This window comes from Pocillopora damicornis, chromosome 5 (genome assembly GCF_964200805.1).
Source record: "Pocillopora damicornis chromosome 5, jaPocDami1.2, whole genome shotgun sequence".
Taxonomy (NCBI): domain Eukaryota; kingdom Metazoa; phylum Cnidaria; class Anthozoa; order Scleractinia; family Pocilloporidae; genus Pocillopora; species Pocillopora damicornis.
Window position 1 is genome coordinate 11180150 of NC_142674.1, and position 24727 is coordinate 11204876.

General features: G+C 37.6%; 1 protein-coding gene and 2 long non-coding RNA genes across 16 annotated transcripts; 2 read left to right on the top strand and 1 right to left on the bottom strand.

Annotated features, from left to right (window-relative positions):
- The first annotated feature begins 2682 nt into the window (after positions 1-2682).
- Positions 2683-24100, top strand: LOC149045210 (uncharacterized). Of its 14 annotated transcripts, none has more exons than XR_016187149.1 (5): positions 2683-3798; positions 19961-20080; positions 20251-20286; positions 21378-21442; positions 21844-21939. It is a non-coding gene; the product is annotated as an uncharacterized LOC149045210 (long non-coding RNA). The 14 variants fall into 14 exon arrangements; XR_016187141.1 differs by lacking the exon at positions 2683-3798 and adding an exon at positions 18257-18525 and having other exon boundaries at positions 19108-20080; XR_016187139.1 differs by lacking the exon at positions 2683-3798 and adding an exon at positions 18277-18525 and having other exon boundaries at positions 21375-21442.
- On the top strand, positions 8788-10219 carry LOC113683033 (uncharacterized). The gene is made up of 2 exons (XM_027200226.2): positions 8788-9083; positions 9390-10219. Exons 1-2 carry the CDS (start codon positions 8808-8810, stop codon positions 9849-9851), a joined length of 738 nt encoding a protein of 245 aa, XP_027056027.2. The 5' UTR covers positions 8788-8807; the 3' UTR covers positions 9852-10219.
- Positions 11833-14287, bottom strand: LOC149045211 (uncharacterized). Its single transcript, XR_016186836.1, has 3 exons — positions 13958-14287; positions 13134-13193; positions 11833-12968 (listed from the first exon to the last, which is right to left on the bottom strand). It is a non-coding gene; the product is annotated as an uncharacterized LOC149045211 (long non-coding RNA).
- Positions 24101-24727: the final 627 nt, after the last annotated feature.

Here is a 24727-nt window from a genome sequence, read left to right on the forward strand (position 1 = left end):
ATTATTTTGAAATCATGTTTTATGTTGAAGATACTGATTTATCTTCTTTAAAGAAAAAACGAAGAAGTCATTTGAAATAATCGTTTTATTGTCAGCCTCATTTCCACGTTAAAGCAGCATCTTTTTCAATAAAGGAGTACGCAAGAAAATGGCGAGAGTTACTCTTTCACGGTTGCTATCGAGCGAATTTGATAAGTCTTTCACATAATCTTTCATCAGGTAACACTCGCATTTTCTACCCTTGAGAGGTAATGAGAACCTTCTCTGGCCCATGGACTATTCTTGTTGCGTGCACAACACGCGTGCTATGGTGTATTTCAATCGAAGGATTTCACACTGAACATGATTCAGTTTGCTAAATCAAGCTAGCGATTTTTTTTTTCGGATAAAAGACAAATATGGAAGGTTCACATTGTGAAATTTTTAAGCTGATGTTGTTTCAAGATTTTGATTTTGCTTCACTAAAAAGAATGAAGTAAAAATGGCATTTCTTTCATTCTGTAACAACTTTGAGCTCAAGTCGTATTTTTTAGAAATTGCCTTTAGTCAGTAAAATGATATGCATCTTACAATTGGAGTGTTCAACACAACGGATGATAGTCATGAGTTTTTTTTTTCCAGCACTGGGTACTCATCATTTAACCACATATCACACACACTGGAGGCACTTGACTTCTTCTTCTTTTGAAACAGGCACAGTCACAGTGGCCATGGCATCAAGCAAGTCAGGAGCTCTTCCTTCCATTTCTTTAATAAGCTGCTCCAAGTGAAATCTTCAAGGGAAGACTAAAGTGGTACTATTCCTTGTTACATGTATGACATAGAGGCTAGCAGTTCCAGGCTTCTGCACACTTTTCATCAATCTCCTCTAAAAACTGTAATCTGACACAAGGTAGCAACATGATAGTCTTTACTGCTGCAGCTGGAATGCTTGTCTGCGATGCAAGCCATAGCTTATATACTTCATCCTTTTTTTTAAATTTAGCATTTGCATGTTCCGTCAACTAAATATAAAACAGAATGTAATTTTCCTAATATTGGTAACTATTTTCACTTTGAGTGAAACTCTCTAGAATGTTTTTAATCATGGTAAATTGGACAAAAATTTCGACATGGAATTTTGAATGACGCACAAGTATAATGTGGTTGGACAAAAATTTCGACATGGAATTTTGAATGACGCACAAGTATAATGTGGTTGTGAAAAAAAATGTTAATCACAAAACAAGCTGTAAATGTAATATTGTTAAAAGACAAAATTGACTTTCTAGCAAGAATTTTCATTATAGGTGTTTTTCGACTTATTTAAACGTTGAAAATGGAAATGATATATTACCATAAGCCAGTCAGTAAAAATTATAATAAGCCTGTTGATCATTATAGGTGTTTTTTGACTTATTTAAACGTTGAAAATGGAAATGATATATTACCATAAGCCAGTCAGTAAAAATTATAATAAGCCAGTTGATCATTTCTTATTCCTTTTGGCGGTCTTATGTTAACACGTTCGACACCTCTTTTTCTTAGAGGTGACCTGGGGTGTAAACATGTAGTACTTTTCATACGCCCTTTCTTCTCTGAATTTTCTGTTTATTCTGTCGTTATGTAGCAGTCTTCGAGGACTATTTTCTCTTAGGGTATCTCCTCGACTATGATTTGAATTATGTTAGTAGGTTAATTATAATTTTTACATGGTCAATCTTGTTTCTGGTTTGCCCGAACTTGACTGTATGACTGAGAAATTTAAGGTAATATAATCAGGGGACTTATACAAATAGCACTTAGCTCTCTTGGAGGCGGTACCTTGGGTACGCCCTTTCTTCTCTGAATTTTCTGTTTTTTCTTCGAGGAATTATAATTTTTACATTGTCAACCTTGTTTCTGTTTTGCCCGAACTTGACTGTATGACTAAGAAATTTAAGGTAGAAAATCATTTTGTACAGCGTAAACATCTGGAAGGTACCTACTTAGTATGCGTACTCCGCTCTGCGTAGCTTGACGTAATTCGCTAGTGTAAAAGCATGACGAAGGTTAGAGATTGACAGCTCAGTAAGGGTCACCTTTATAAGCGGTGACGCACACTTTCCTCCAAAGATCAGAGCTAGTCCCCGCTGTGTAATAAAAGAGAATTAAAGACAGAGTCAAGTGAACAGATCGAGTGACAATATGTAAAACCTTCATACTAAAGGACCTCAGGATTTCTATGGCCAGCCTTCCCAAGTATTTCAATCCCTATTGATTCCTTGGTTGTCTCTTCAAAATCTTAAAACTGTAGACTTTCCGGGTTCAGAGAAGGTGGCTATAGGAAAAACATAATCGTGCCGCTTTCAGTCCATACATTCAATCGATTTCCTGTAGCTGTATAGAAAAGTTGCGGTTTTGGATCAATGATAATCTTATTTGTATTTTAAGGAACATAAAAGATATTCTTTTAAATTATAAAATAATACATTAACAAGAGCAGACTGCTGCGGCGCCCATCTGGAAATTAAAGTTCTCTGCCAATTTAAGTAAAGGTATAGGCGGTAAAAAAGGGACAATTTAATGTATCACAAGCTGAGATTCATATATGAATATGAAAGGAAAACCTCTGTTTTAAAATCTGAAGTGTCTTCTCGGAGTACCTTAGACGTGAGTATAATGGATTTTTATAACGGTTTTCTTGATGCAAAGCAGATAGTGAAACTGTGGCCTGAGAAGGGCTTTGAATGGCGACAGACCTCATTTCCGTGTTTTCAAATACAGAACCCTTTCTTCGCGATCTTCTTTGCATGTCAAGGAAAACTTCTCGATTTCTTCTTTGATATTGAATACAAGATTGTAGCGAGCATGCCTGACAATTTTTTTTTTAATTTTTTATTTTATGCTATTCTGATATTGTACTTTTCTACAATTACATATCCGATCGCTTGCACGGCCTCTTCAATGCCTTCTTTTCTGCTTTTTACTCCTAACAACTTAATAATATGATTTATTTCTACTTGTACGTCTTTGGCAGGAACAACAGTAATCCATCGTTCTATGAAAAACATCTTCTCGCCATTGCAGCATGCAGCGGCTTTGGTTGGATGTTTCCCACGCATCGACTGGAAGTTTACAATTGAAAACTTTTAGGCAAAAACAAAAACAAAACAAAAAACCCAATAGTTAAAACATCGATCGATCCCTTCTGAAAATCACACTTTCTGTGTGGAGTCCATCGTTCTTCCTATCAACCAATCCAAAAATTGATTGATTCACTCTCCCTGAGGTCATTTTTTAGCGACCATACCGCTGACAAGAAGCCAAGATAACCCTGGGTTCGAGATTGAACTATCCCACGAAAGGTCCTTGAGGTTAACAGACAATAGAGCCGTTGTCTTCAAACGAATCAGACCACAACAACAGTCAAACTTTGATAAAAAACAGAACTTTTCCACAAACTTTGCGTGAATATCACACAATTTAAAACTACTCAAACCGTTTCTTGAGTCGTTGCCATCAAGGTCGTAATTTACATCTTTGATTAACGGACTCCGCGCACGCCTTTTTTTCTCTCTGATGTATTTTTCCTTTTAATTTTTAACAAGCACAGCGTGTGCCAACTTGGTGTGACAGCTCTGAAAAGAAACCAGAGGTCCGCCTACAGCCTCAATGGCACGCGTTTGTCGAGAATGGCAGTCGTTTTGGAAGTTGCTTAACGGGAATGGAATGGAATACATCGCGTAAACAATCCATGTCTGTGACATGATGACACATCTATGCTTTTGAAATGATACCGGTTGATACTTCGTGCACAATGAAAGAGTCGAGAGCCAGGTAAGTACGTGTCTAAATTCAGCTAAATTGTACAAGTTCACAGTTAACTTATGTTACAAGTAAGCTAGTGCCACGTAGCCCTTTTACAATATCGTACATGCCTAGCAAAGGTTTTAATTACCCTCCAATGGCAGGAAGGGTTTTGAGCGGAATTACGCGAAACAATTCCATGTTTGAATTAATTTGGCCACAGTGTTGCATTATTCAATAACTATTTCCATTCAAGCTTGTTTACTAGAGTCTTGAGATGCATCAAAATCGAACGCAGCTCCCATGAGGACTTAGGAAAGTTTTCCGATAAAATTCCCTGTAAAATCAGTATTACTACGTTCCGAAAGTAAAGATGATCCATATCTTACTATGAACCGAGTTCGCTTGTTAACGAGAATACGGTTTTAATTTACCTTGATTTTGAACTCTGGCCTAGCTTAAACGAAGAACTTTTCTAGGACACGGAGAAGCGAATCAACTCCTTTAACCAAGTGCATCAAAAGATCGATTTTTAAATCTATCATGTTCGTTCGTTCCGAAGTTAGCCTTTTTCTTGGATTAAAAATTAAAAATAATGTCAATAAGTAAATGCGTAACGGACGTGACCAAGCAACTATCAATACGCATTGTTTGCGGTATGATTTGGCTCCAAACTTCTTATTCAATGAGCAATTGGAAAAATAAGAAACTCTTAACGGGGTCGTGACCTTTTTTTTTGTTGAGTCCATAATATTAGGTCAATCTTAGCCGGTAGGGCTTGTTTAGTGCCTGTGAAAGGAGTATTCATTTGAAAAATGAGTGTGAGGGTGACACGTAATTTTTGTCAAGGCAAGAATTAAGTTCAGTGGTCTACGTATACAATTCCACGGTGAAACTACTTCAATTCAAAAGTTGACCTTTTCATGTGCCAAATATTGTGTATAAGTTATTGTAATTTATTTTGATGTCCAAGAATTCTATTTGTTCTTATATAAAAACAATAGATGCAAGTTCAGAATCTCAGCCAGTGAACTTTATCGTTTTGTTAGACCTAATTGGATGAGTAAGTCAGTCTACGAAAAGTTCTAGTTAGAAAAATTGTTATCAAACACTCATTTGAAAAAGTTCTGGTCAAAGAAACTGAATTTTATGTTGTGAAAGACAAATTACCAGATGAAGTAAAAGGAAAGAAACATTGAAATGTAATGCCACATTAGCCACAATGCATGGTGGTTATGATTCTGTTGGATTTTCATTCATTTATCTCATGCATTATAAGGAATTTTAAAAGAACCAAGAAGTTTAGATATGTTCTGTATTTTCCATTTTGTATTTATTCACTCAGGAGAAAAGGCACAGAATTTTTTGAGACTTATAGTAAAACCATATTGCATAACCAAGTTATTGAGGAAAAGAGCTTCAAAATTAGGCTTGTGGGAGAGGATTTTCAATTTAGCACACCAGCCTGGGAGAGTAAGGAGATGGCTAGGCTAAATAAAAAATGTATTACTTTCTGAAACCAGGTAATTCACCAATTCACTGAGTGTCAAAGCAATTAAATAGTGGAATTATCACAAGCTTTGGTGGAAATCTATTAATAATTAATTTATACATTTTTAAATAGGAAGAAGACTATCTATCATGATATGGCTGTCTCAGCTGATGAGAAACATTGGAATCAAGGTTAAAATTCAGAAAAGGAGTATTTATGCACCCCATCCTCAACAGCTACGAGTTACGAAAGGCAAGTAAAACAGACAGAATCAACTTATTGAAATGGTTTCCACTTGATTAAAGTTGAGGGTGATATTTAAACAATTCTACAGCACTCAAAGGTTCCTTTTCACTCTCTTATAAACTTTTTCATGTTTCATTGGTAACAGTGTTTTGGCTAACATATTTGTTCTTTTGCAGAAATTCAAACAATTCCCCTGAAGCTTGATTGCAAAGGTTAGTATGTGTGTCCAGTAATTTGTGTCAAGAATTAAACTTGCTTATGATACTAAAACTCGAAGGGTATATTGGAATTAAATTTTCTGCAAATCCAAGGCTATCACTTGCAGAGGATTCTAGGCCTAGACTTGCTGAACATGCTTGCTCTTTGACTCTCTGAGGATACTGGTCTTGGACTCGCTGAGGACACCAGGCTTTGACTTGCTGAGGATACTGGTCTTTGACTTGCTGAGGATACTGGACTTTGACTCGCTGAGGATACTGGTCTTTGACTTGCTGAGGATACTGGACTTTGACTTGCTGAGGATACTGGGCTTTGACTCGCTGAGGATACTGGACTTTGACCTGCTGAGGATACTGGTCTTTGACTCGCTGAGGATTTCAGACTCTGACTCGCAGAGGATACTGGACTTTGACTTGCTGAGGATATTGGACTTTGACTCGCTGAGGATAATGGGCTTTGACTCAATGAGGATACTGGACTCTAAGTCTGGCTCACTGAGAATAAGTCTGGTTGACTCGCTGAGAATAGGTCTGGTTGGCTCGCTGAGAAAAGGTCTGGTTGACTCGCTGAGAATAGGTCTGGTTGACTCGCTGAGAATAGGTCTGGTTGGCTCGCTGGGAATATGTCTGGTTGGCTCGCTGAGAATAGGTCTGGTTGGCTCGCTGAGAAAAGGTCTGGTTGGCTCGCTGAGAACAATTCTGGTTGGCTCACTGAGAATGGGTCTAGTTGGCTCGCTGAGAATAAGTCTAGTTGGCTCGCTGAGAACAAGTCTGGTTGGCTCGCTGAGAAAAAGTCTGGTTGGCTCACTGGGAATAAGTCTGGCTTAAGACTTAGAGCATTGTCTCAATCTTATTTTTCTCTACTTATCAGAGTAAAGTGCAAAGGAAGAAAATGAAATTGATTGATCATTTTAGTCAGAAGTGTCAGTTTTAAACCACAAAATATGTGAAATATTTTTGTATTGCTATAATAAAAAATTATTTTCACCAACAATTCTGAAATAGGGTTAGTTATAGTGGGAGTATGTCTTTCTGTCACGAGAAAGACATACTCCCACTTGTTTTTCCTCCTTTTTTCCTAGTAGAACTGTCTAAGGACAAGTGATGGATGTGTGCTGTGTAACAATGTAGCTGTGCATGAATAGAAGTGGTAGGTGTGAATGATTTTTGTCTCACATTTGAACTTTAAAGTAACATCCCCCACCTTTCCTCCACAAAAAGATTACCAGAATACTAAATGCCAAGTTGTCAGCCCTGTCTCTTACAAGTTAGTTGATTTTTGGCACTTAATTTAGTTTATAATTTCCTATCCATGGCTTATATTTCTCTTCCTTGACATGGCCATAATCACTGCCATTTCTGGGTTTAACTTATTTATCATTCTCAACCTAGAGTTCCTCCTTGTCTGTTGGAAGTCACATCATCCATCTAAAAGGCTTTTTTTTTACTGTTAAGAGTGGTTCATCTTCCTATTACCCACCCCTGTCATCTGAAATTGACTTTCCCTCAAACTTCACACCTCACTCTTTGTATTTGTTTCTCTTCCACAGTTAATGACTGGAATGGGAATTCACAGAAATGCAGTCCAATGATATTTATCATGTGTCAAATGAATCTTGAATATTAATAAAAGTCGTTCAAATATACTGGCTGACTAACCAAAATTAGTCATGGTAGGATGGGGGAAATCTTATGGGGAGATAATAACAACCCTCTTAATGTAATTGCTGTGGCAGACCCGCTTTCGCCTATGTCAGAACAAAATTATCGTGTAGACACTAGACAAAAACACGCTTTACTGACTAAGGATGATGTGGGTCAAAGGCCAAGTATTGGCCCGTGCGAGTATCCTTTCTGTATGCATTAGTGGTAATGAAACTTCTGGCGTCCCAATTTAATGACGTATCGAGGAGGGGAAAACAGGAATAGCAATAACTGAGCCATAAAGAGCACTTAAAAGAGACGCGGCTTGCTCACACTCAAAACTCAGAAGATACACAACACGTTAATGAAACAGGACACGTTCTTGTTTGGAACCAGGTTAAGGTTATTGACCCGTAGGGTCAAGGAAGCCATCCATATTAGACTCCATCCAATAACATCAATAGGGATAGCGGTTGACAACATAACAGCCGGTCAACAACAAAGAGGACTTAAGCGGAAACAACATGTACTAGTCGGAAAAATAATGAGGAGCGAAACGCACGAATGACAGTGCACCAAATCGACCAATGACGACAAACAAAGGTGTAGTAGACATTTTCGAATATAGCGGTTGATAGTCTGTTATCGCGCTCCTTGGCTCATTGATTTTGTTATTTCGTGTGCAACATGGATCTCCTCTATTTTAGTAATTTAAAGCGCGCGAACCCTTCAAGGATAATCCGATGGTTTCAAAACCGGGGATTATTGGCCAATCCATTGCACTGCAGCGTGTGCAACCAAGACATGATAATGGTTCAACGAACCGATGCCCACGTGGACGGATTTCGATGGTAGGGAGGAGAATTTGTCTACTAGATTTCGCATGAAAGTAATTATAGATCAAGTGTTGAGGCCTCAAATATTTTAGTCTTCGTTTTGTAGTATTCCGGTAAAAGATTAATTTTGACGAAGTCGATGGAGACTTTTACGCGAGAGAACATTATCCTCTAAAATGCGACTAAGAAGCTCAGCAATATAACCATAATTATGGTCAGTTAAAATCAATCTTATTCAATCTCCAACTTGATATGTTTGATTTAGGAAAATAAAACAAACACACAAAAAAGAAACAAAACGAAACGAAAACCAAAACAGCCTCAACATAAGCGCTTTAGTGATCATCTGCTCGTAATTTGTTCCTCGTGAACGACAGGCACCGCGCAGGTGGGCCACGGTTGACGCCCCGTTTTCAATTGATAAAATGTAAATTAAGTGTAGTTCGAGAGGATGTATGATTCCCTTGTCACTTCTTCATTTTCCATTTCGTTTTCCTTTTTTTTTTTCCGAGACAGCTCGGATATTAACGAATCCCGGCAAATGTTTAAAACGGTCGTCTCATCTTGTCTCACCCTTTGTTTAGGAGATGCTATACTTGCAAGATGAAACGTAGCATTAGGACAAATTCTTTCTTTGCCAAGTTTCCGAAGCTACCTCTAGGACAGCTCATTATGCTAATATACTTCTGGTCGGTGGACCTGAGCCGCAAGAAGACGTCGCGGATGTTGGCCATCGCCAACAACCTGGTTTGCAAAGTATTTCGTGCCTTAGAGGATATTTGTTCCATGGACTTGGCGACGAATCCATTTCTCCCGTTTCCGGTCGGAGGAGCGGCTGTTGTGAAATGTGACGAGAGTAAATTTAACCATAAAGCAAAGGTAAATTCAAAGCTTGCTAAGTTTAAGTAGCAGCATTTAATCAAATAAATTCCACCCAAGCTGATATGGTCTTATTCATAAAAACTCTTTAAAATATTACTCAAAGTACACAATTAGCAACAAGATCTAAAAAAACTTTATTGAAAGTGTTTTACTAAAATTGATAGTCTAAAATAGACTGTGCTGGACAAATCAGTTTTCTGACTGTGGATTGCAGACTGCATTAGCCAACAATCTTTGTTAAAACATTTTACGATGATCGAAGCAGTTACATAGAAAAAGTTATGACGATATCTTCTCTATTAGTACAACAGAGGAAGACGAGCCCCTGACTTATGGGTGTTTGGCGTTCTATACACAGCCTCAAGTCCAGCCAAAGGCTTCTACCAGGTAGTTAGGCGTAGGGATCGGGCAACTCTTTTGCCAATTTTGGCCAAGTGCTTGCAACCGGGAAGCACAGTGTACACAGACGACTGGGGAGCATATCGCAACTTACAAAGACACTTGCCAAACCGAGTTGCCCGTCATCGGGTTGTCGTTCACTCGGAAAATTTTGTGGATCCCGCAACTGGTATCCATACACAAGAAGCTGAGTCGGCGTGGGCCAACTTGAAAATGCCTCTTAAAGCACGGCGAGGAATATCCCGCGATGACCTCCAGGCCTACCTTGATGATAGAATGTGGAGGCAGTGGCGAGGTCTTGACGACATAATTGCTAATTTCTTGCCTGTGCTGGCCTCGCAATACACCAACTGCACAGTACAGTAGACTTATTTTTGCAGTCAAGTGAATTATCGATCGAGTCCTTCAATTATTAAAATGAAGTCCTCCAAAGATTAAAATGAAAGATGAAGTTGTGTTCTCCAGTGAATATTCACTTTCTCTTTTATTACTTCCTTTCAACTCTTACATCAACGTAGGTGCGTCATTGTTCACCTTTCAATTCCAGCAAATTTCACTGCTGTGTCGAATATTCTGTCACTCCTTTAATTATGCGGCCCCAGGAAATGAACATGTCGGCATCATTTTCTGTGAGAATTGCTCTGAAGCCTGCTTTTTCACAATTAAATTCCTTTTATTTTCAAGTTCATTACCCGTGTACTTAAGAAATGTACTTGAACTAAACAAAGAAACAAGCTGAGGTCAAAATGGGAAATTCCACTCCCAGATGACCAATAGCAAAACCCTATAAACAACTCACCACAACAATTTCTTCTTACTATACCCACAGAACTAGAAAAGAAGAAAAAGAAGAAGACACGGAAGAGAAGAAAGAAGAAAAATATTGCATCTCTGCAAGAAGGCAACAAAGAAACTAATGAAAGAGTAGAACTTGTAAATGAGAGCAACAATTAGCCTTGTACTTAGCCTTAAGTTTTCTTTTCATTCCTGTCATAAAGTTTTCTTTGTAAATATGATGAGAATAAATGATATCAAGTTTTCCAACTTGTATTAGTTGTATGGTATATTTGACAACATTTTCCAGAGGCAAAGATATCATTGAGCTATAATAAATATGCTACAGATAATAACAATTTTTGTTTTGGTCATCATGGTCATTAACCAAATATATTCCCCTCATTATTTGTTTCTTAAAAACTCTAACAAAATCATTTTATAAATCAAAGCTCTCTTTCTAAAACTATCCTTTTTTCTGCGTCGTGATAGAAAGATTGGTGATCCAAGACCAACCGAAGCAATCTCATCTCTGTAATAATCTGGAAAATTTTTTGTAGCGAAGTTAGATTTCTCATTTTAATCTGTATTTATTTTGATTATATCCCTGAGATAAAAAGATGGTTTACGAGGAAAAACTCATTTTAAGAAAGAAATTATCCTTCATGTCTTTAAAATCGAATATCCTATGAATACAGTCTTCATTAAAGAGAAAAAAAACTAAAACAGCACAGTATGATAAAATATTCCTTGCATTATGACATATGAAGTTTCAGGAACATTTGACCTTTATTTTTCAAAATTTATATTTTTGAGATGGTTATAATTTCTGCCATCCCTCGTTGTGGAGGAATGAAGTAACTTTAGCATTGGGCCTGGAAGCTTTGAACTTTATTCGATACATATATTCAATGCTTTTTTCTATGTGCTGAAATATATGCTACCAGCCATATAATAATATTGGTTAAGGCCTTCCCTACCCGTTTACCATACCAAGACATAGAAAATAGACCTTACCTTTACGTATTGTACGAATATCTCAGCGATAACCTTCCGACCCTACAACAACCTTGGGAAAAAAAAATTAGACATCTACGCATGCGCCGAGAGCCGACGTTTGCCGAACAAATCTCGTTTCGTCAAACGAGTCTCGTTTCGTCAAACGAGTCTCGTTTCTTCAAACGAGTCTCGTTTCGTCAAATGAGTCTCGTTTCGTCAAATGAGTCTCGTTGTGTCAAACGAGTCTCGTTTCGTGAAACGAGCCTCGCTTTGACTCGCTTCGATTCTCTCGAACAAACGAGTCTCGTTGAAAATCGTTTATCGAGTGACTCACAAATCGTGACGATTAAAAATCGGGATCACTCACGGTTTCTGGGAAACCACTCGATTTTTAATCGTCACGATTAATGAGTCACTCGATAAACGATTTTCAACGAGACTCGTTTGTTCGAGAGAATCGAAAGGAGTCAAAGCGAGGCTCGTTTCACGAAACGAGACTCGTTTGACACAACGAGACTCGTTTGACGAAACGAGACTCATTTGACGAAACGAGACTCGTTTGAAGAAACGAGACTCGTTTGACGAAACGAGATTCGTTCGGCAAACGTCGGCTCTCGGCGCATGCGTAGATGTCTAATTTTTTTTTCCCAAGGTTGTTGTAGGGTCGGAAGGTTAGCGCTGAGATATTCGTACAATACGTTAAGGTAAGTTCTATTTTCTATGTCTTGGTATGGTAAACGGGTAGGGAAGGCCTTAAACAATATTATTATATGGCTGGTAGCATATATTTCAGCACATAGAAAAAAGCAGTGAATATGTTTATCGAATAAAGTTCAAAGCTTCCACTTCCCTAAAGTTACTTCATTCCTCCACAACGAGGGATGGCAGAAATTATAACCATCTCAAAGATATAAATTTTGAAAAATAAAGGTCAAATGTTCCTGAAATTTCATGTGTCAATGCAAGGAATATTTTATCATACTGTGCTGTTTTAGTTTTTTTTTTCTTTAATGAAGACTGTATTTATAGGATATTCGATCTTAAAGACATGAATGATAATTTCTTTCTTAAAATGAGTTTTTCCTCGTAAACCATCTTTTTATCTCAGGGATATAATCAAAATAAATACAAATTAAAATGAGAAATCTAACTTCGCTACAAAAAAATGTTCTTACATGTTAATGTTTCAGAAAATTTTCCAGATTATTACAGAGATGAGATTGCTTCGGTTGGTCTTGGATCACCAATCTTTCTATCACGACGCAGAAAAAAGGATAGTTTTAGAAAGAGAGCTTTGATTTATAAAATGATTTTGTTAGAGTTTTTAAGAAACAAATAATGAGGGGAATATATTTGGTTAATGACCATGATGACCAAAACAAAAATTGTTATTATCTGTAGCATATTTATTATAGCTCAATGATCTCTTTGCCTCTGGAAAATGTTGTCAAATATACCAAACAACTAATACATGTTGGAAAACTTGATATCATTTATTCTCATCATATTTACAAAGAAAACTTTATGACAGGAATGAAAAGAAAACTTAAGGCTAAGTACAAGGCACTGCACAGTCACTAAAGGCTAATTGTTGCTCTCATTTACAAGTTCTACTCTTTCATTAGTTTCTTTGTTGCCTTCTTGCAGAGATGCAATATTTTTTCTTCTTTCTTCTCTTCCGTGTCTTCTTCTTTTTCTTCTTTTCTAGTTCTGTGGGTATAGTAAGAAGAAATTGTTGTGGTGAGTTGTTTATAGGGTTTTGCTATTGGTCATCTGGGAGTGGAATTTCCCATTTTGGAATGCTTTGAGCAAATTAGAAAGCTGAAGAAATTCACTAGCCATGACACTTAATAAATTGTGTTTGTCAAATCGTACCCTCACTTAAAGTCTTGTTCTCCTCAACCTTATCTCTGTGCTCTCCCTTGTCCTTGTCATCTTTAAAGGTAAAGAAAAAGGCCTTGATTTTTTTAATGTTGCAGTTCACAGGCAAATTTCCTCTATGCTTATGAGTCTAAAAAAATATAACTTTATAGGGGGTTTCTTGTTACTTTATTTCAAGTTTGCTATATTTAGAAATGCAGAAACAAACTTGGCAAAGAAAGAATTTGTCAATCTTGCAAGTATAGCATCTCCTAAACAAAGGGTGAGACAAGATGAGACGACCGTTTTAAACATTTGCCGGGATTCGTTAATATCCGAGCTGTCTCGGGAAAAAAAAAGGAAAACGAAATGGAAAATGAAGAAGTGACAAGGGAATCATACATCCTTTCGAACTACACTTAATTTACATTTTATCAATCGAAAACGGGGCGTCAACCGTAGCCCACCTGCGCGGTGCCTGTCGTTCACGAGGAACAAATTACGAGCAGATGATCACTAAAGCGCTTATGTTGAGGCTGTTTTGGTTTTCGTTTCGTTTTGTTTCTTTTGTGTGTGTTTGTTTTATTTTCCTAAATCAAACATATCAAGTTGGAGATAAATAAGATTGATTTTAACTGACCATAATTATGGTTATATTGCTTAGCTTCTTAGTCGCATTTTAGAGGATAATGTTCTCTCGCGTACAAGTCTCCATCGACTTCGTCAAAATTAATCTTTTACCGGAATACTACAAAACGAAGACTAAAATATTTGAGGCCTCAACACTTGATCTATAATCACTTTCATGCGAAATCTAGTGGACAAATTCTCCTCCCTACCATCGAAATCCGTCCACGTGGGCATCGTTTCGTTGAACCATTATCATGTCTTGGTTGCACACGCCGCAGTGCAATGGATTGGCCAATAATCCCCGGTTTTGAAACCATCGGATTATCCTTGAAGGGTTCGCGCGCTTTAAATTACTAAAATAGAGGAGATCCATGTTGCACACGAAATAACAAAATCAATCAGCCAAGGAGCGCGATAACAGACTATCAACCGCTATATTCGAACATGTCTACTACACCTTTGTTTGTCGTCATTGGTCGATTTGGTGCACTGTCATTCGTGCGTTTCGCTCCTCATTATTTTTCCAACTAGTACATGTTGTTTCCTCTTAAGTTCTCTTTGTTGTTGACCGGCCGTTATGTTGTCAACCGCTATCCCTATTGATGTTATTGGATGGAGTCTAATATGGATGGCCTCCTTGACCCTACGGGTCAATAACCTTAACCTGGTTCCAAACAAGAACGTGTCCTGTTTCATTAGCGTGTTGTGTATCTTCTGAGTTTTGAGTGTGAGTAAGCCGCGTCTCTTTTATGTGCTCTTTATGGCTCAGTTATTGCTCTTCCTGTTTTCCAGATCGAGTTTCCCTTCCTCGATACGTCATTAAATTGGGACGCCAGAGGTTTCATTACCACTAATGCATACAGAAAGGATACTCGCACGGGCCAATACTTGGCCTTTGACCCACATCATCCTTAGTCAGTAAAGCGTGTTTCCAACTTTCTCCAAAAATTTTCAGTGTGGATTTGAGTATTTCATTAGCGTACATTGATCGCATGTAAGACGTCAACTTCTCTCAGGTCAACCACCTGATAAGCCTTGGATTTTCCAATACATGTGATCGAAGAAACTCAAACAATTGTTCAAAGCTTTGCGATGTAAAAATAACTTCTTAATATTCGATCACCAGCTTTCGAACGTTTGCAAGTATTTAAGTTAACGAGCAGAAAATAATACTTAGTCTTTTATTTTTGTTTCCTTTGTTAATAATTTTTGACTTTTAGAAGCCTAATCTCTCTACATTTTGGGCAAAATGCCTCATAAATCGTCAAGGTTACACAAGAACTTCAACGCACTTACCAGGCAGCGATGCTGCCATCTTGGAAATTATTCATGATGCCTTTCGAGTTCAATCTATGTTTTGAACTAGTTTTCTTTTAAATGAAATCGTAAAATTGTGGCTTTTAGCCCAAAATTATTTTGAAATCATGTTTTATGTTGAAGATACTGATTTATCTTCTTTAAAGAAAAAACGAAGAAGTCATTTGAAATAATCGTTTTATTGTCAGCCTCGTTTCCACGTTAAAGCAGCATCTTTTTCAATAAAGGAGTACGCAAGAAAATGGCGAGAGTTACTCTTTCACGGTTGCTATCGAGTGAATTTGATAAGTCTTTCACATAATCTTTCATCAGGTAACACTCGCATTTTCTACCCCTGAGAGGTAATGAGAACATTCTCTGGCCCATGGAATATTCTTGTTGCGTGCACAACACGCGTGCTATGGTGTATTTCAATCGAAGGATTTCACACTGAACATGATTCAGTTTGCTAAATCAAGGTAGCGATTTTTTTTCGGATAAAAGACAAATATGGAAGGTTCACATTGTGAAATTTTTAAGCTGATGTTGTTTCAAGATTTTGATTTTGCTTCACTAAAAAAAATGAAGTAAAAATGGCATTTCTTTCATTCTGTAACAACTTTGAGCTCAAGTCGTATTTTTTAGAAATTGCCTTTAGTTAGTAAAATGATATGCATCTTACAATTGGAGTGTTCAACATGACGGATGATAGTCATGAGTTTTTTTTTCCAGCTCTGGGTATTCATCATTTAACCATATATCACACACTGGAGGCACTTGACTTCATCTTCTTTTGCAACAGGCACAGTTACAGAGGCCATGGCATCAAGTCAGCAGCTCTTCCTTCCATTTCTTTAATAAGCTGCAAAATTAAAGTAAATTGGACAAAAATTTCGACATGGAATTTTGAATGACGCACAAGTATAATGTGGTTGTGAAAAAAAAATGTTAATCACAAAACAAGTTGTAAATGTAATATTGTTAAAAGACAAAATTTTTACTGGGATACCTGTGGTAGCCCAGTCATAAAATGCCTTTGTTTTTTTGTCGTCTTTTTTTTTTTTTTTTTTTTTTTTTTTTTCCTCCGCCACAAAATGGAAAAATTGCGCAATAGTACCCAGAGGTCATTGGGCCCTCAACACCATGACATGACAACTAACTGTGATCCAATGAGGTGTTCACATGCTGATCACGCGTGTTATCTTGATGATGATTGACGTTGTCATACACGGACAGGGCCGGGTCACATGACGAATCACGTGATTTTTGCTTATAAAATCTCTTTCGTCAATTATTTTGTATTTCAACGTATTTGGATTGCGAGCATTATGGCGCGAACGCGCAAAATACTTACAGACGCATATACAAGTCGTATTAATCGCGGCTGATCCACACTGAAAGATGTTATTGAGCGGTAATTTCGGAACGGATTGAGTCGCGAACGCTTGAAAGCCATGAAAGCCTTGAATGCTTTGTATGCTAAGTATGCCAATATCGTAGTCGAAAAACGTTCACTTGTTGTAAAAAGCAAAATCTGAAATCTGAAATCAAACTGCATATACTCTATGCAATCTATTGAACAACGCTACTACCGCGAGACTGAAAAACATAACTATATGGGATGCAAACTGCTTGTGAAGAAAGACGACATGTTGGATTCACTTGATGGCAAGGAACGTAGCTACGATAACAGTACGAATGGTATTAATTTCACGATCAGAAAGGTGAATCTTACGTTTGTTTTCATTGTAGTTGTATGGATATTCTTTTTTAATAAATACGTGATCCAAAACCCTGTGTTTTTTTGTGTATAATGTTGTTATGTTAAATATTGTTTACGCAATTGTCTTGTCACAAGCGGCCCAAGCTCACGTCTCGAGAAAAAGCCAACGATTAATTCATGAACGCGTCACGCGTTGTGTGACTTGGTGTTAAGTTACGAGAGGAACTGGACGTTATAAGGCTAAGGAATAGTACAGGGAACGAACTACAGAAGGAGTGTAGCATCCTACAGTAGATACCAACACCCAATGATGGCTGCCAGTATTCAGGATTTATGAAAATTGGCCTTTTTGAACAGAAAAATTAAAAATAGGCCCCAAAGTTGTATTTTCCAATCCTCTTGCGTGAGGGAACTGTTCCCTCAGAACAGACTGAGCTGCACCTACAATATGGTCGGTGAGCCAGTCTCCAGTTGAAGTGGTGCTAATGTCCTGTTCCGAGAGATGGAATTTACCGGCCTTTGAGGCGCTTCTGTGAGAGGTCTTTACAAATTCTACTTCACCATCTTTTTTATTTTGCTGGGCCAGGTTTGTGTTCGTTGTCGCGTTTACTGTAAGGATGATGCATGTGTTTGCAGTGCTGGTCGTGCTCGAGGTTGTGTTAATGGAGGAGATGGTGTTTGCGTTTGAGGTGTTGGTGATGCATGTGGTCGTGTTTGGTGTGTAAGGGGTGCTTGCCTTTACAGTTTGATTGGCGTTTGAATTTTTTTATGGGTTTATGTTTATTTGAGCCTCGGCGCTTGAGTTGGCATTCTTGATGTGTGCGAGTTTCGGCTGTTTGGCAGGCTGGCGTTCTATATCGTTTAAGCTGACGTTATACCCCCTTTTCATGTTGTTTCCTCTTTCCCCTACACGTCCAGTGAAAGGATTTTTCTTCTGAGATACTGGCAGCCTTTTATAGTCTACTTTCTTTTTTTTCATCCTGCGCGAATTCTTTTTCATAGTAGACTTCAGGAGAGACCTCACCTTTCAGACAACTTTCTCTCAAACAATGAACTCACTTCTTGACAAGTTAATTTACGTGCCATCATAGAATTGGAAATTTTGTTCAGAAAGCGAAATTATCGATTGGAATACGGCCGAACGCTGAATACGAATTGAGTGAGCAAACAGATACTTTGATATCTCGCACGATAACAAATTTCCCGCCTTTGCTAGTTTGGACCATTCAATTGTCTGGGAGTCAATCGACCGTATCATTTATCTTTCCTCTCCATTTCCGGTGTTTTAAAATCCTCCTTTTGACAGATTTCGTGGAGGTGTTACTATGTTGTAGTTGTAATCGGCCATCTGTGAAAAGGAGGCATCGCAAAAATGTTGTGGAGTCTGTAATGTAAGCAACAAAAAAAAAAAAAAAAAAAGCACTATCTTACGCCTAATACAAAGTCATGAGCGAAAACGAAGCACGTGTAGGGCCTTCATCGCTCTAAAATTCCGACTGTGGCGAGTAAACATTCTAAGCCAATCACATAGCAAATTTTAGCTCCGAACTATCAAAATTGACCTTTGGAGCCCTTTCCGGAAATCATTTTCGTACGACTTCAATCTGCGATAATGGCGTCTGGTGCGAAGCGCCAGAGATACAGCGTAGCTGAGGCTTTAGACATCATTTTTGACGATGGAAGTGAGCATGGTGGTATGTCTAGTGGTGAGGAATCTGAAATAGACAGAAAACTGGAAAATCCTAGCGAAGAATCGAGGTAAGTAATCTATAAACATTCTTGCGATATTTAAATGCGTGACGCACGTGATGTTGAAACAGCGTAAAATTAAATTTACTTTTACTTTTCTCGCTCGAATCCTTGTTTTTTGCCTTGAGATAGACCTGTAGATGTATATTTGTGAATGTAAAGCAATATATATTGTGATTAAACATGATTTTGGAGCGACAGAGTAAATAATCTTCAATGGAATTTGACAACGCAACCACCTAAATTATCAGCCGATGACAGATCGATCGCATGACGCAGTGCGCGTCCGAACTAAATCAAAACAAATCCTTTATTTCAAACCGATAGTTGTATATAGATAGACCTGTATATTATCTTGTATGTTTTGTATGTGTTTTAGATGTGGTTCTACTTGTTACACGCTAAAAATTCTCAAAAAAAACAAATTATGCTCGAGAATGAGTGGAATGATATAAAATGACAGTTTCCGGTTTCACTTCTGAATTGTTTACTCTTGAGAATACTGGTGGTGCATTGTAAGTGAAAGGCTTTTGATATATGTTGCGCTTTATGCATTTTGAGGTTGATTATCTCATTTGTCCCTGTTTCAAGGCAAAATTTCAGAAGTCAAACAAAGAAATATAGTTCCAATGGTTGCATGGTATTCATTTGAAAAATGAGTGTGAGGGTGACACGTAATTTTTGTCAAGGCAAGAATTAAGTTCAGTGGTCTACGTATACAGTTCATTCAAAAGTTGACCTTTTCATGTGCCAAATATTGTGTATAAGTTATTGTAATTTATTTTGATGTCCAAGAATTCTATTTGTTCTTATATAAAAACAATGGTGCAAGTTCAGAATCTCAGCCAGTGAACTTTATCGTTTTGTTAGACCCAATTGGATTAGTTAGTCAGTCTACGAAAAGTTCTAGTTAGAAAATTGTTATCAAACACTCATTTGAAAAAGTTCTGGTCAAAGAAACTGAATTTTATGTTGTGAAAGACAAATTACCAGATGAAGTAAAAGGAAAGAAACATTGAAATGTAATGCCACATTAGCCACAATGCATGGTGGTTATGATTCTGTTGGATTTTCATTCATTTATCTCATGCATTATAAGGAATTTTAAAAGAGCCAAGAAGTTTAGATATGTTCTGTATTTTCCATTTTGTATTTATTCACTCAGGAGAAAAGGCACAGAATTTTTTGAGACTTATAGTAAAACCATATTGCATAACCAAGTTATTGAGGAAAAGAGCTTGAAAATTAGGCGTGTGGGAGAGGATTTTCAATTTAGCACACCAGCCTGGGAGAGTAAGGAGATGGCTGGGCTAAATAAAAAATGTATTACTTTCTGAAACCAGGTAATTCACCAATTCACTGAGTGCCAAAGCAATTAAATAGTGGAATTATCACAAGCTTTGGTGGAAATCTGTTAATAATTAATTTATACATTTTTAAATAGGAAGAAGACTATCTATCATGATATGGCTATCTCAGCTGATGAGAAACATTGGAATCAAGGTTAAAATTCAGAAAAGGAGTATTTATGCACCCCATCCTCAACAGCTACGAGTTATGAAAGGCAAGTAAAACAGACAGAATCAACTTATTGAAATGGTTTCCACTTGATTTAAGTTGAGGGTGATATTTAAAAAATTCTACAGCACTCAAAGGTTCCTTTTCACTCTCTTATAGACTTTTTCATGTTTCATTGGTAACAGTGTTTTGGCTAACATATTTGTTCTTTTGCAGAAATTCAAACAATTCCCCTGGAGCTTGATTGCAAAGGTTAGTATGTGTGTCCAGTAATTTGTGTCAAGAATTAAACTTGCTTATGATACTAAGACTCGTAGGGTATATTGGAATTAAATTTTCTGCAAATCCAAGGCTATCACTTGCAGAGGATTCTAGGCCTAGACTTGCTCAACATGCTTGCTCTTTGACTCTCTGAGGATACTGGTCTTGGACTCGCTGAGGACACCAGGCTTTGACTTGCTGAGGATACTGGTCTTTGACTTGCTGAGGATACTGGACTTTGACTCGCTGAGAATACTGGTCTTTGACTTGCTGAGGATACTGGACTTTGACTTGCTGAGGATACTGGGCTTTGACTCGCTGAGGATACTGGACTTTGACCTGCTGAGGATACTGGTCTTTGACTCGCTGAGGATTTCAGACTCTGACTCGCAGAGGATACTGGACTTTGACTTGCTGAGGATATTGGACTTTGACTCGCTGAGGATAATGGGCTGTGACTCAATGAGGATACTGGACTCTAAGTCTGGCTCACTGAGAATAAGTCTGGTTGACTCGCTGAGAATAGGTCTGGTTGGCTCGCTGAGAAAAGGTCTGGTTGACTCGCTGAGAATAGGTCTGGTTGACTCGCTGAGAATAGGTCTGGTTGGCTCGCTGGGAATATGTCTGGTTGGCTCGCTGAGAATAGGTCTGGTTGGCTCGCTGAGAAAAGGTCTGGTTGGCTCGCTGAGAACAGTTCTGGTTGGCTCGCTGAGAATTGGTCTAGTTGGCTCGCTGAGAATAAGTCTAGTTGGCTCGCTGAGAACAAGTCTGGTTGGCTCGCTGAGAAAAAGTCTGGTTGGCTCACTGGGAATAAGTCTGGCTTAAGACTAAGAGCATTGTCTCAATCTTATTTTTCTCTACTTATCAGTGTAAAGTGCAAAGGAAGAAAATGAAATTGATTGATCATTTTAGTCAGAAGTGTTAGTTTTAAACCACAAAATATGTGAAATATTTTTGTATTGCTATAATAAAAAATTATTTTCACCAACAATTCTGAAATAGGGTTAGTTATAGTGGGAGTATGTCTTTCTGTCACGAGAAAGACATACTCCCACTTGTTTTTCCTCCTTTTTTCCTAGTAGAACTGTCTAAGGACAAGTGATGGATGTGTGCTGTGTAACAATGAAGCTGTGCATGAATAGAAGTGGTAGGTGTGAATGATTTTTGTCTCCCATTTGAACTTTAAAGTAACATCCCCCACCTTTCCTCCACAAAAAGATTACCAGAATACTAAATGCCAAGTTGTCAGCCCTGTCTCTTACAAGTTAGTTGATTTTTGGCACTTAATTTAGTTTATAATTTCCTATCCATGGCTTATATTTCTCTTCCTTGACATGGCCATAATCACTGCCATTTCTGGGTTTAACTTATTTATCATTCTCGACCTAGAGTTCCTCCTTGTCTGTTGGAAGTCACATCATCCATCTAAAAGGCTTTTTTTTTTACTGTTAAGAGTGGTTCATCTTCCTATTACCCACCCCTGTCATCTGAAATTGACTTTCCCTCAAACTTCACACCTCACTCTTTGTATTTGTTTCTCTTCCACAGTTAATGACTGGAATGGGAATTCACAGAAATGCAGTCCATTGATATTTATCATGTGTCAAATGAATCTTGAATATTAATAAAAGTCGTTCAAATATACTGGCTGACTAACCAAAATTAGTCATGGTAGCATGGGGGAAATCTTATGGGGAGATAATAACAACCCTCGTAATGTAATTGCTGTGGCAGACCCGCTTTCGCCTATGTCAGAACAAAATTATCGTGTAGACACTAGACAAAAACACGCTTTACTGACTAAGGATGATGTGGGTCAAAGGCCAAGTATTGGCCCGTGCGAGTATCCTTTCTGTATGCATTAGTGGTAATGAAACCTCTGGCGTCCCAATTTAATGACGTATCGAGGAAGGGAAACTCGATCTGGAAAACAGGAAGAGCAATAACTGAGCCATAAAGAGCACATAAAAGAGACGCGGCTTACTCACACTCAAAACTCAGAAGATACACAACACGCTAATGAAACAGGACACGTTCTTGTTTGGAACCAGGTTAAGGTTATTGACCCGTAGGGTCAAGGAGGCCATCCATATTAGACTCCATCCAATAACATCAATAGGGATAGCGGTTGACAACATAACGGCCGGTCAACAACAAAGAGAACTTAAGAGGAAACAACATGTACTAGTTGGAAAAATAATGAGGAGCGAAACGCACGAATGACAGTGCACCAAATCGACCAATGACGACAAACAAAGGTGTAGTAGACATGTTCGAATATAGCGGTTGATAGTCTGTTATCGCGCTCCTTGGCTGATTGATTTTGTTATTTCGTGTGCAACATGGATCTCCTCTATTTTAGTAATTTAAAGCGCGCGAACCCTTCAAGGATAATCCGATGGTTTCAAAACCGGGGATTATTGGCCAATCCATTGCACTGCGGCGTGTGCAACCAAGACATGATAATGGTTCAACGAAACGATGCCCACGTGGACGGATTTCGATGGTAGGGAGGAGAATTTGTCCACTAGATTTCGCATGAAAGTGATTATAGATCAAGTGTTGAGGCCTCAAATATTTTAGTCTTCGTTTTGTAGTATTCCGGTAAAAGATTAATTTTGACGAAGTCGATGGAGACTTGTACGCGAGAGAACATTATCCTCTAAAATGCGACTAAGAAGCTAAGCAATATAACCATAATTATGGTCAGTTAAAATCAATCTTATTTATCTCCAACTTGATATGTTTGATTTAGGAAAATAAAACAAACACACACAAAAGAAACAAAACGAAACGAAAACCAAAACAGCCTCAACATAAGCGCTTTAGTGATCATCTGCTCGTAATTTGTTCCTCGTGAACGACAGGCACCGCGCAGGTGGGCTACGGTTGACGCCCCGTTTTCGATTGATAAAATGTAAATTAAGTGTAGTTCGAAAGGATGTATGATTCCCTTGTCACTTCTTCATTTTCCATTTCGTTTTCCTTTTTTTTTCCCGAGACAGCTCGGATATTAACGAATCCCGGCAAATGTTTAAAACGGTCGTCTCATCTTGTCTCACCCTTTGTTTAGGAGATGCTATACTTGCAAGATTGACAAATTCTTTCTTTGCCAAGTTTGTTTCTGCATTTCTAAATATAGCAAACTTGAAATAAAGTAACAAGAAACCCCCTATAAAGTTATATTTTTCTAGACTCATAAGCATAAAGGAAATTTGCCTGTGAACTGCAACATTAAAAAAAATCAAGGCCGTTTTCTTTACCTTTAAAGATGACAAGGACAAGGGAGAGCACAGAGATAAGGTTGAGGAGAACAAGACTTTAAGTGAGGGTACGATTTGACAAACACAATTTATTAAGTGTCGTGGCTAGTGAATTTCTTCAGCTTTCTAATTTGCTCAAAGCATTCCAAAATGGGAAATTCCACTCCCAGATGACCAATAGCAAAACCCTATAAACAACTCACCACAACAATTTCTTCTTACTATACCCACAGAACTAGAAAAGAAGAAAAAGAAGAAGACACGGAAGAGAAGAAAGAAGAAAAATATTGCATCTCTGCAAGAAGGCAACAAAGAAACTAATGAAAGAGTAGAACTTGTAAATGAGAGCAACAATTAGCCTTTAGTGACTGTGCAGTGCCTTGTACTTAGCCTTAAGTTTTCTTTTCATTCCTGTCATAAAGTTTTCTTTGTAAATATGATGAGAATAAATGATATCAAGTTTTCCAACTTGTATTAGTTGTATGGTATATTTGACAACATTTTCCAGAGGCAAAGATATCATTGAGCTATAATAAATATGCTACAGATAATAACAATTTTTGTTTTGGTCATCATGGTCATTAACCAAATATATTCCCCTCATTATTTGTTTCTTAAAAACTCTAACAAAATCATTTTATAAATCAAAGCTCTCTTTCTAAAACTATCCTTTTTTCTGCGTCGTGATAGAAAGATTGGTGATCCAAGACCAACCGAAGCAATCTCATCTCTGTAATAATCTGGAAAATTTTTTGTAGCGAAGTTAGATTTCTCATTTTAATCTGTATTTATTTTGATTATATCCCTGAGATAAAAAGATGGTTTACGAGGAAAAACTCATTTTAAGAAAGAAATTATCCTTCATGTCTTTAAAATCGAATATCCTATGAATACAGTCTTCATTAAAGAGAAAAAAAACTAAAACAGCACAGTATGATAAAATATTCCTTGCATTATGACACATGAAGTTTCAGGAACATTTGACCTTTATTTTTCAAAATTTATATCTTTGAGATGGTTATAATTTCTGCCATCCCTCGTTGTGGAGGAATGAAATAACTTTAGCATTGGGCCTGGAAGCTTTGAACTTTATTCGATACATATATTCAATGCTTTTTTCTATGTGCTGAAATATATGCTGCCAGCCATATAATAATATTGGTTAAGGC

Excerpts from the sequence above, each read along its gene's own strand:
- LOC113683033 (XM_027200226.2), top strand. The coding sequence starts at position 8,808 with ATGAAACGTAGCATTAGGACAAATTCTTTCTTTGCCAAGTTTCCGAAG. Across the intron at positions 9,084-9,389 it reads AATTTAACCATAAAGCAAAG|TACAACAGAGGAAGACGAGC; the intron begins GTAAATTCAAAG and ends CTTCTCTATTAG.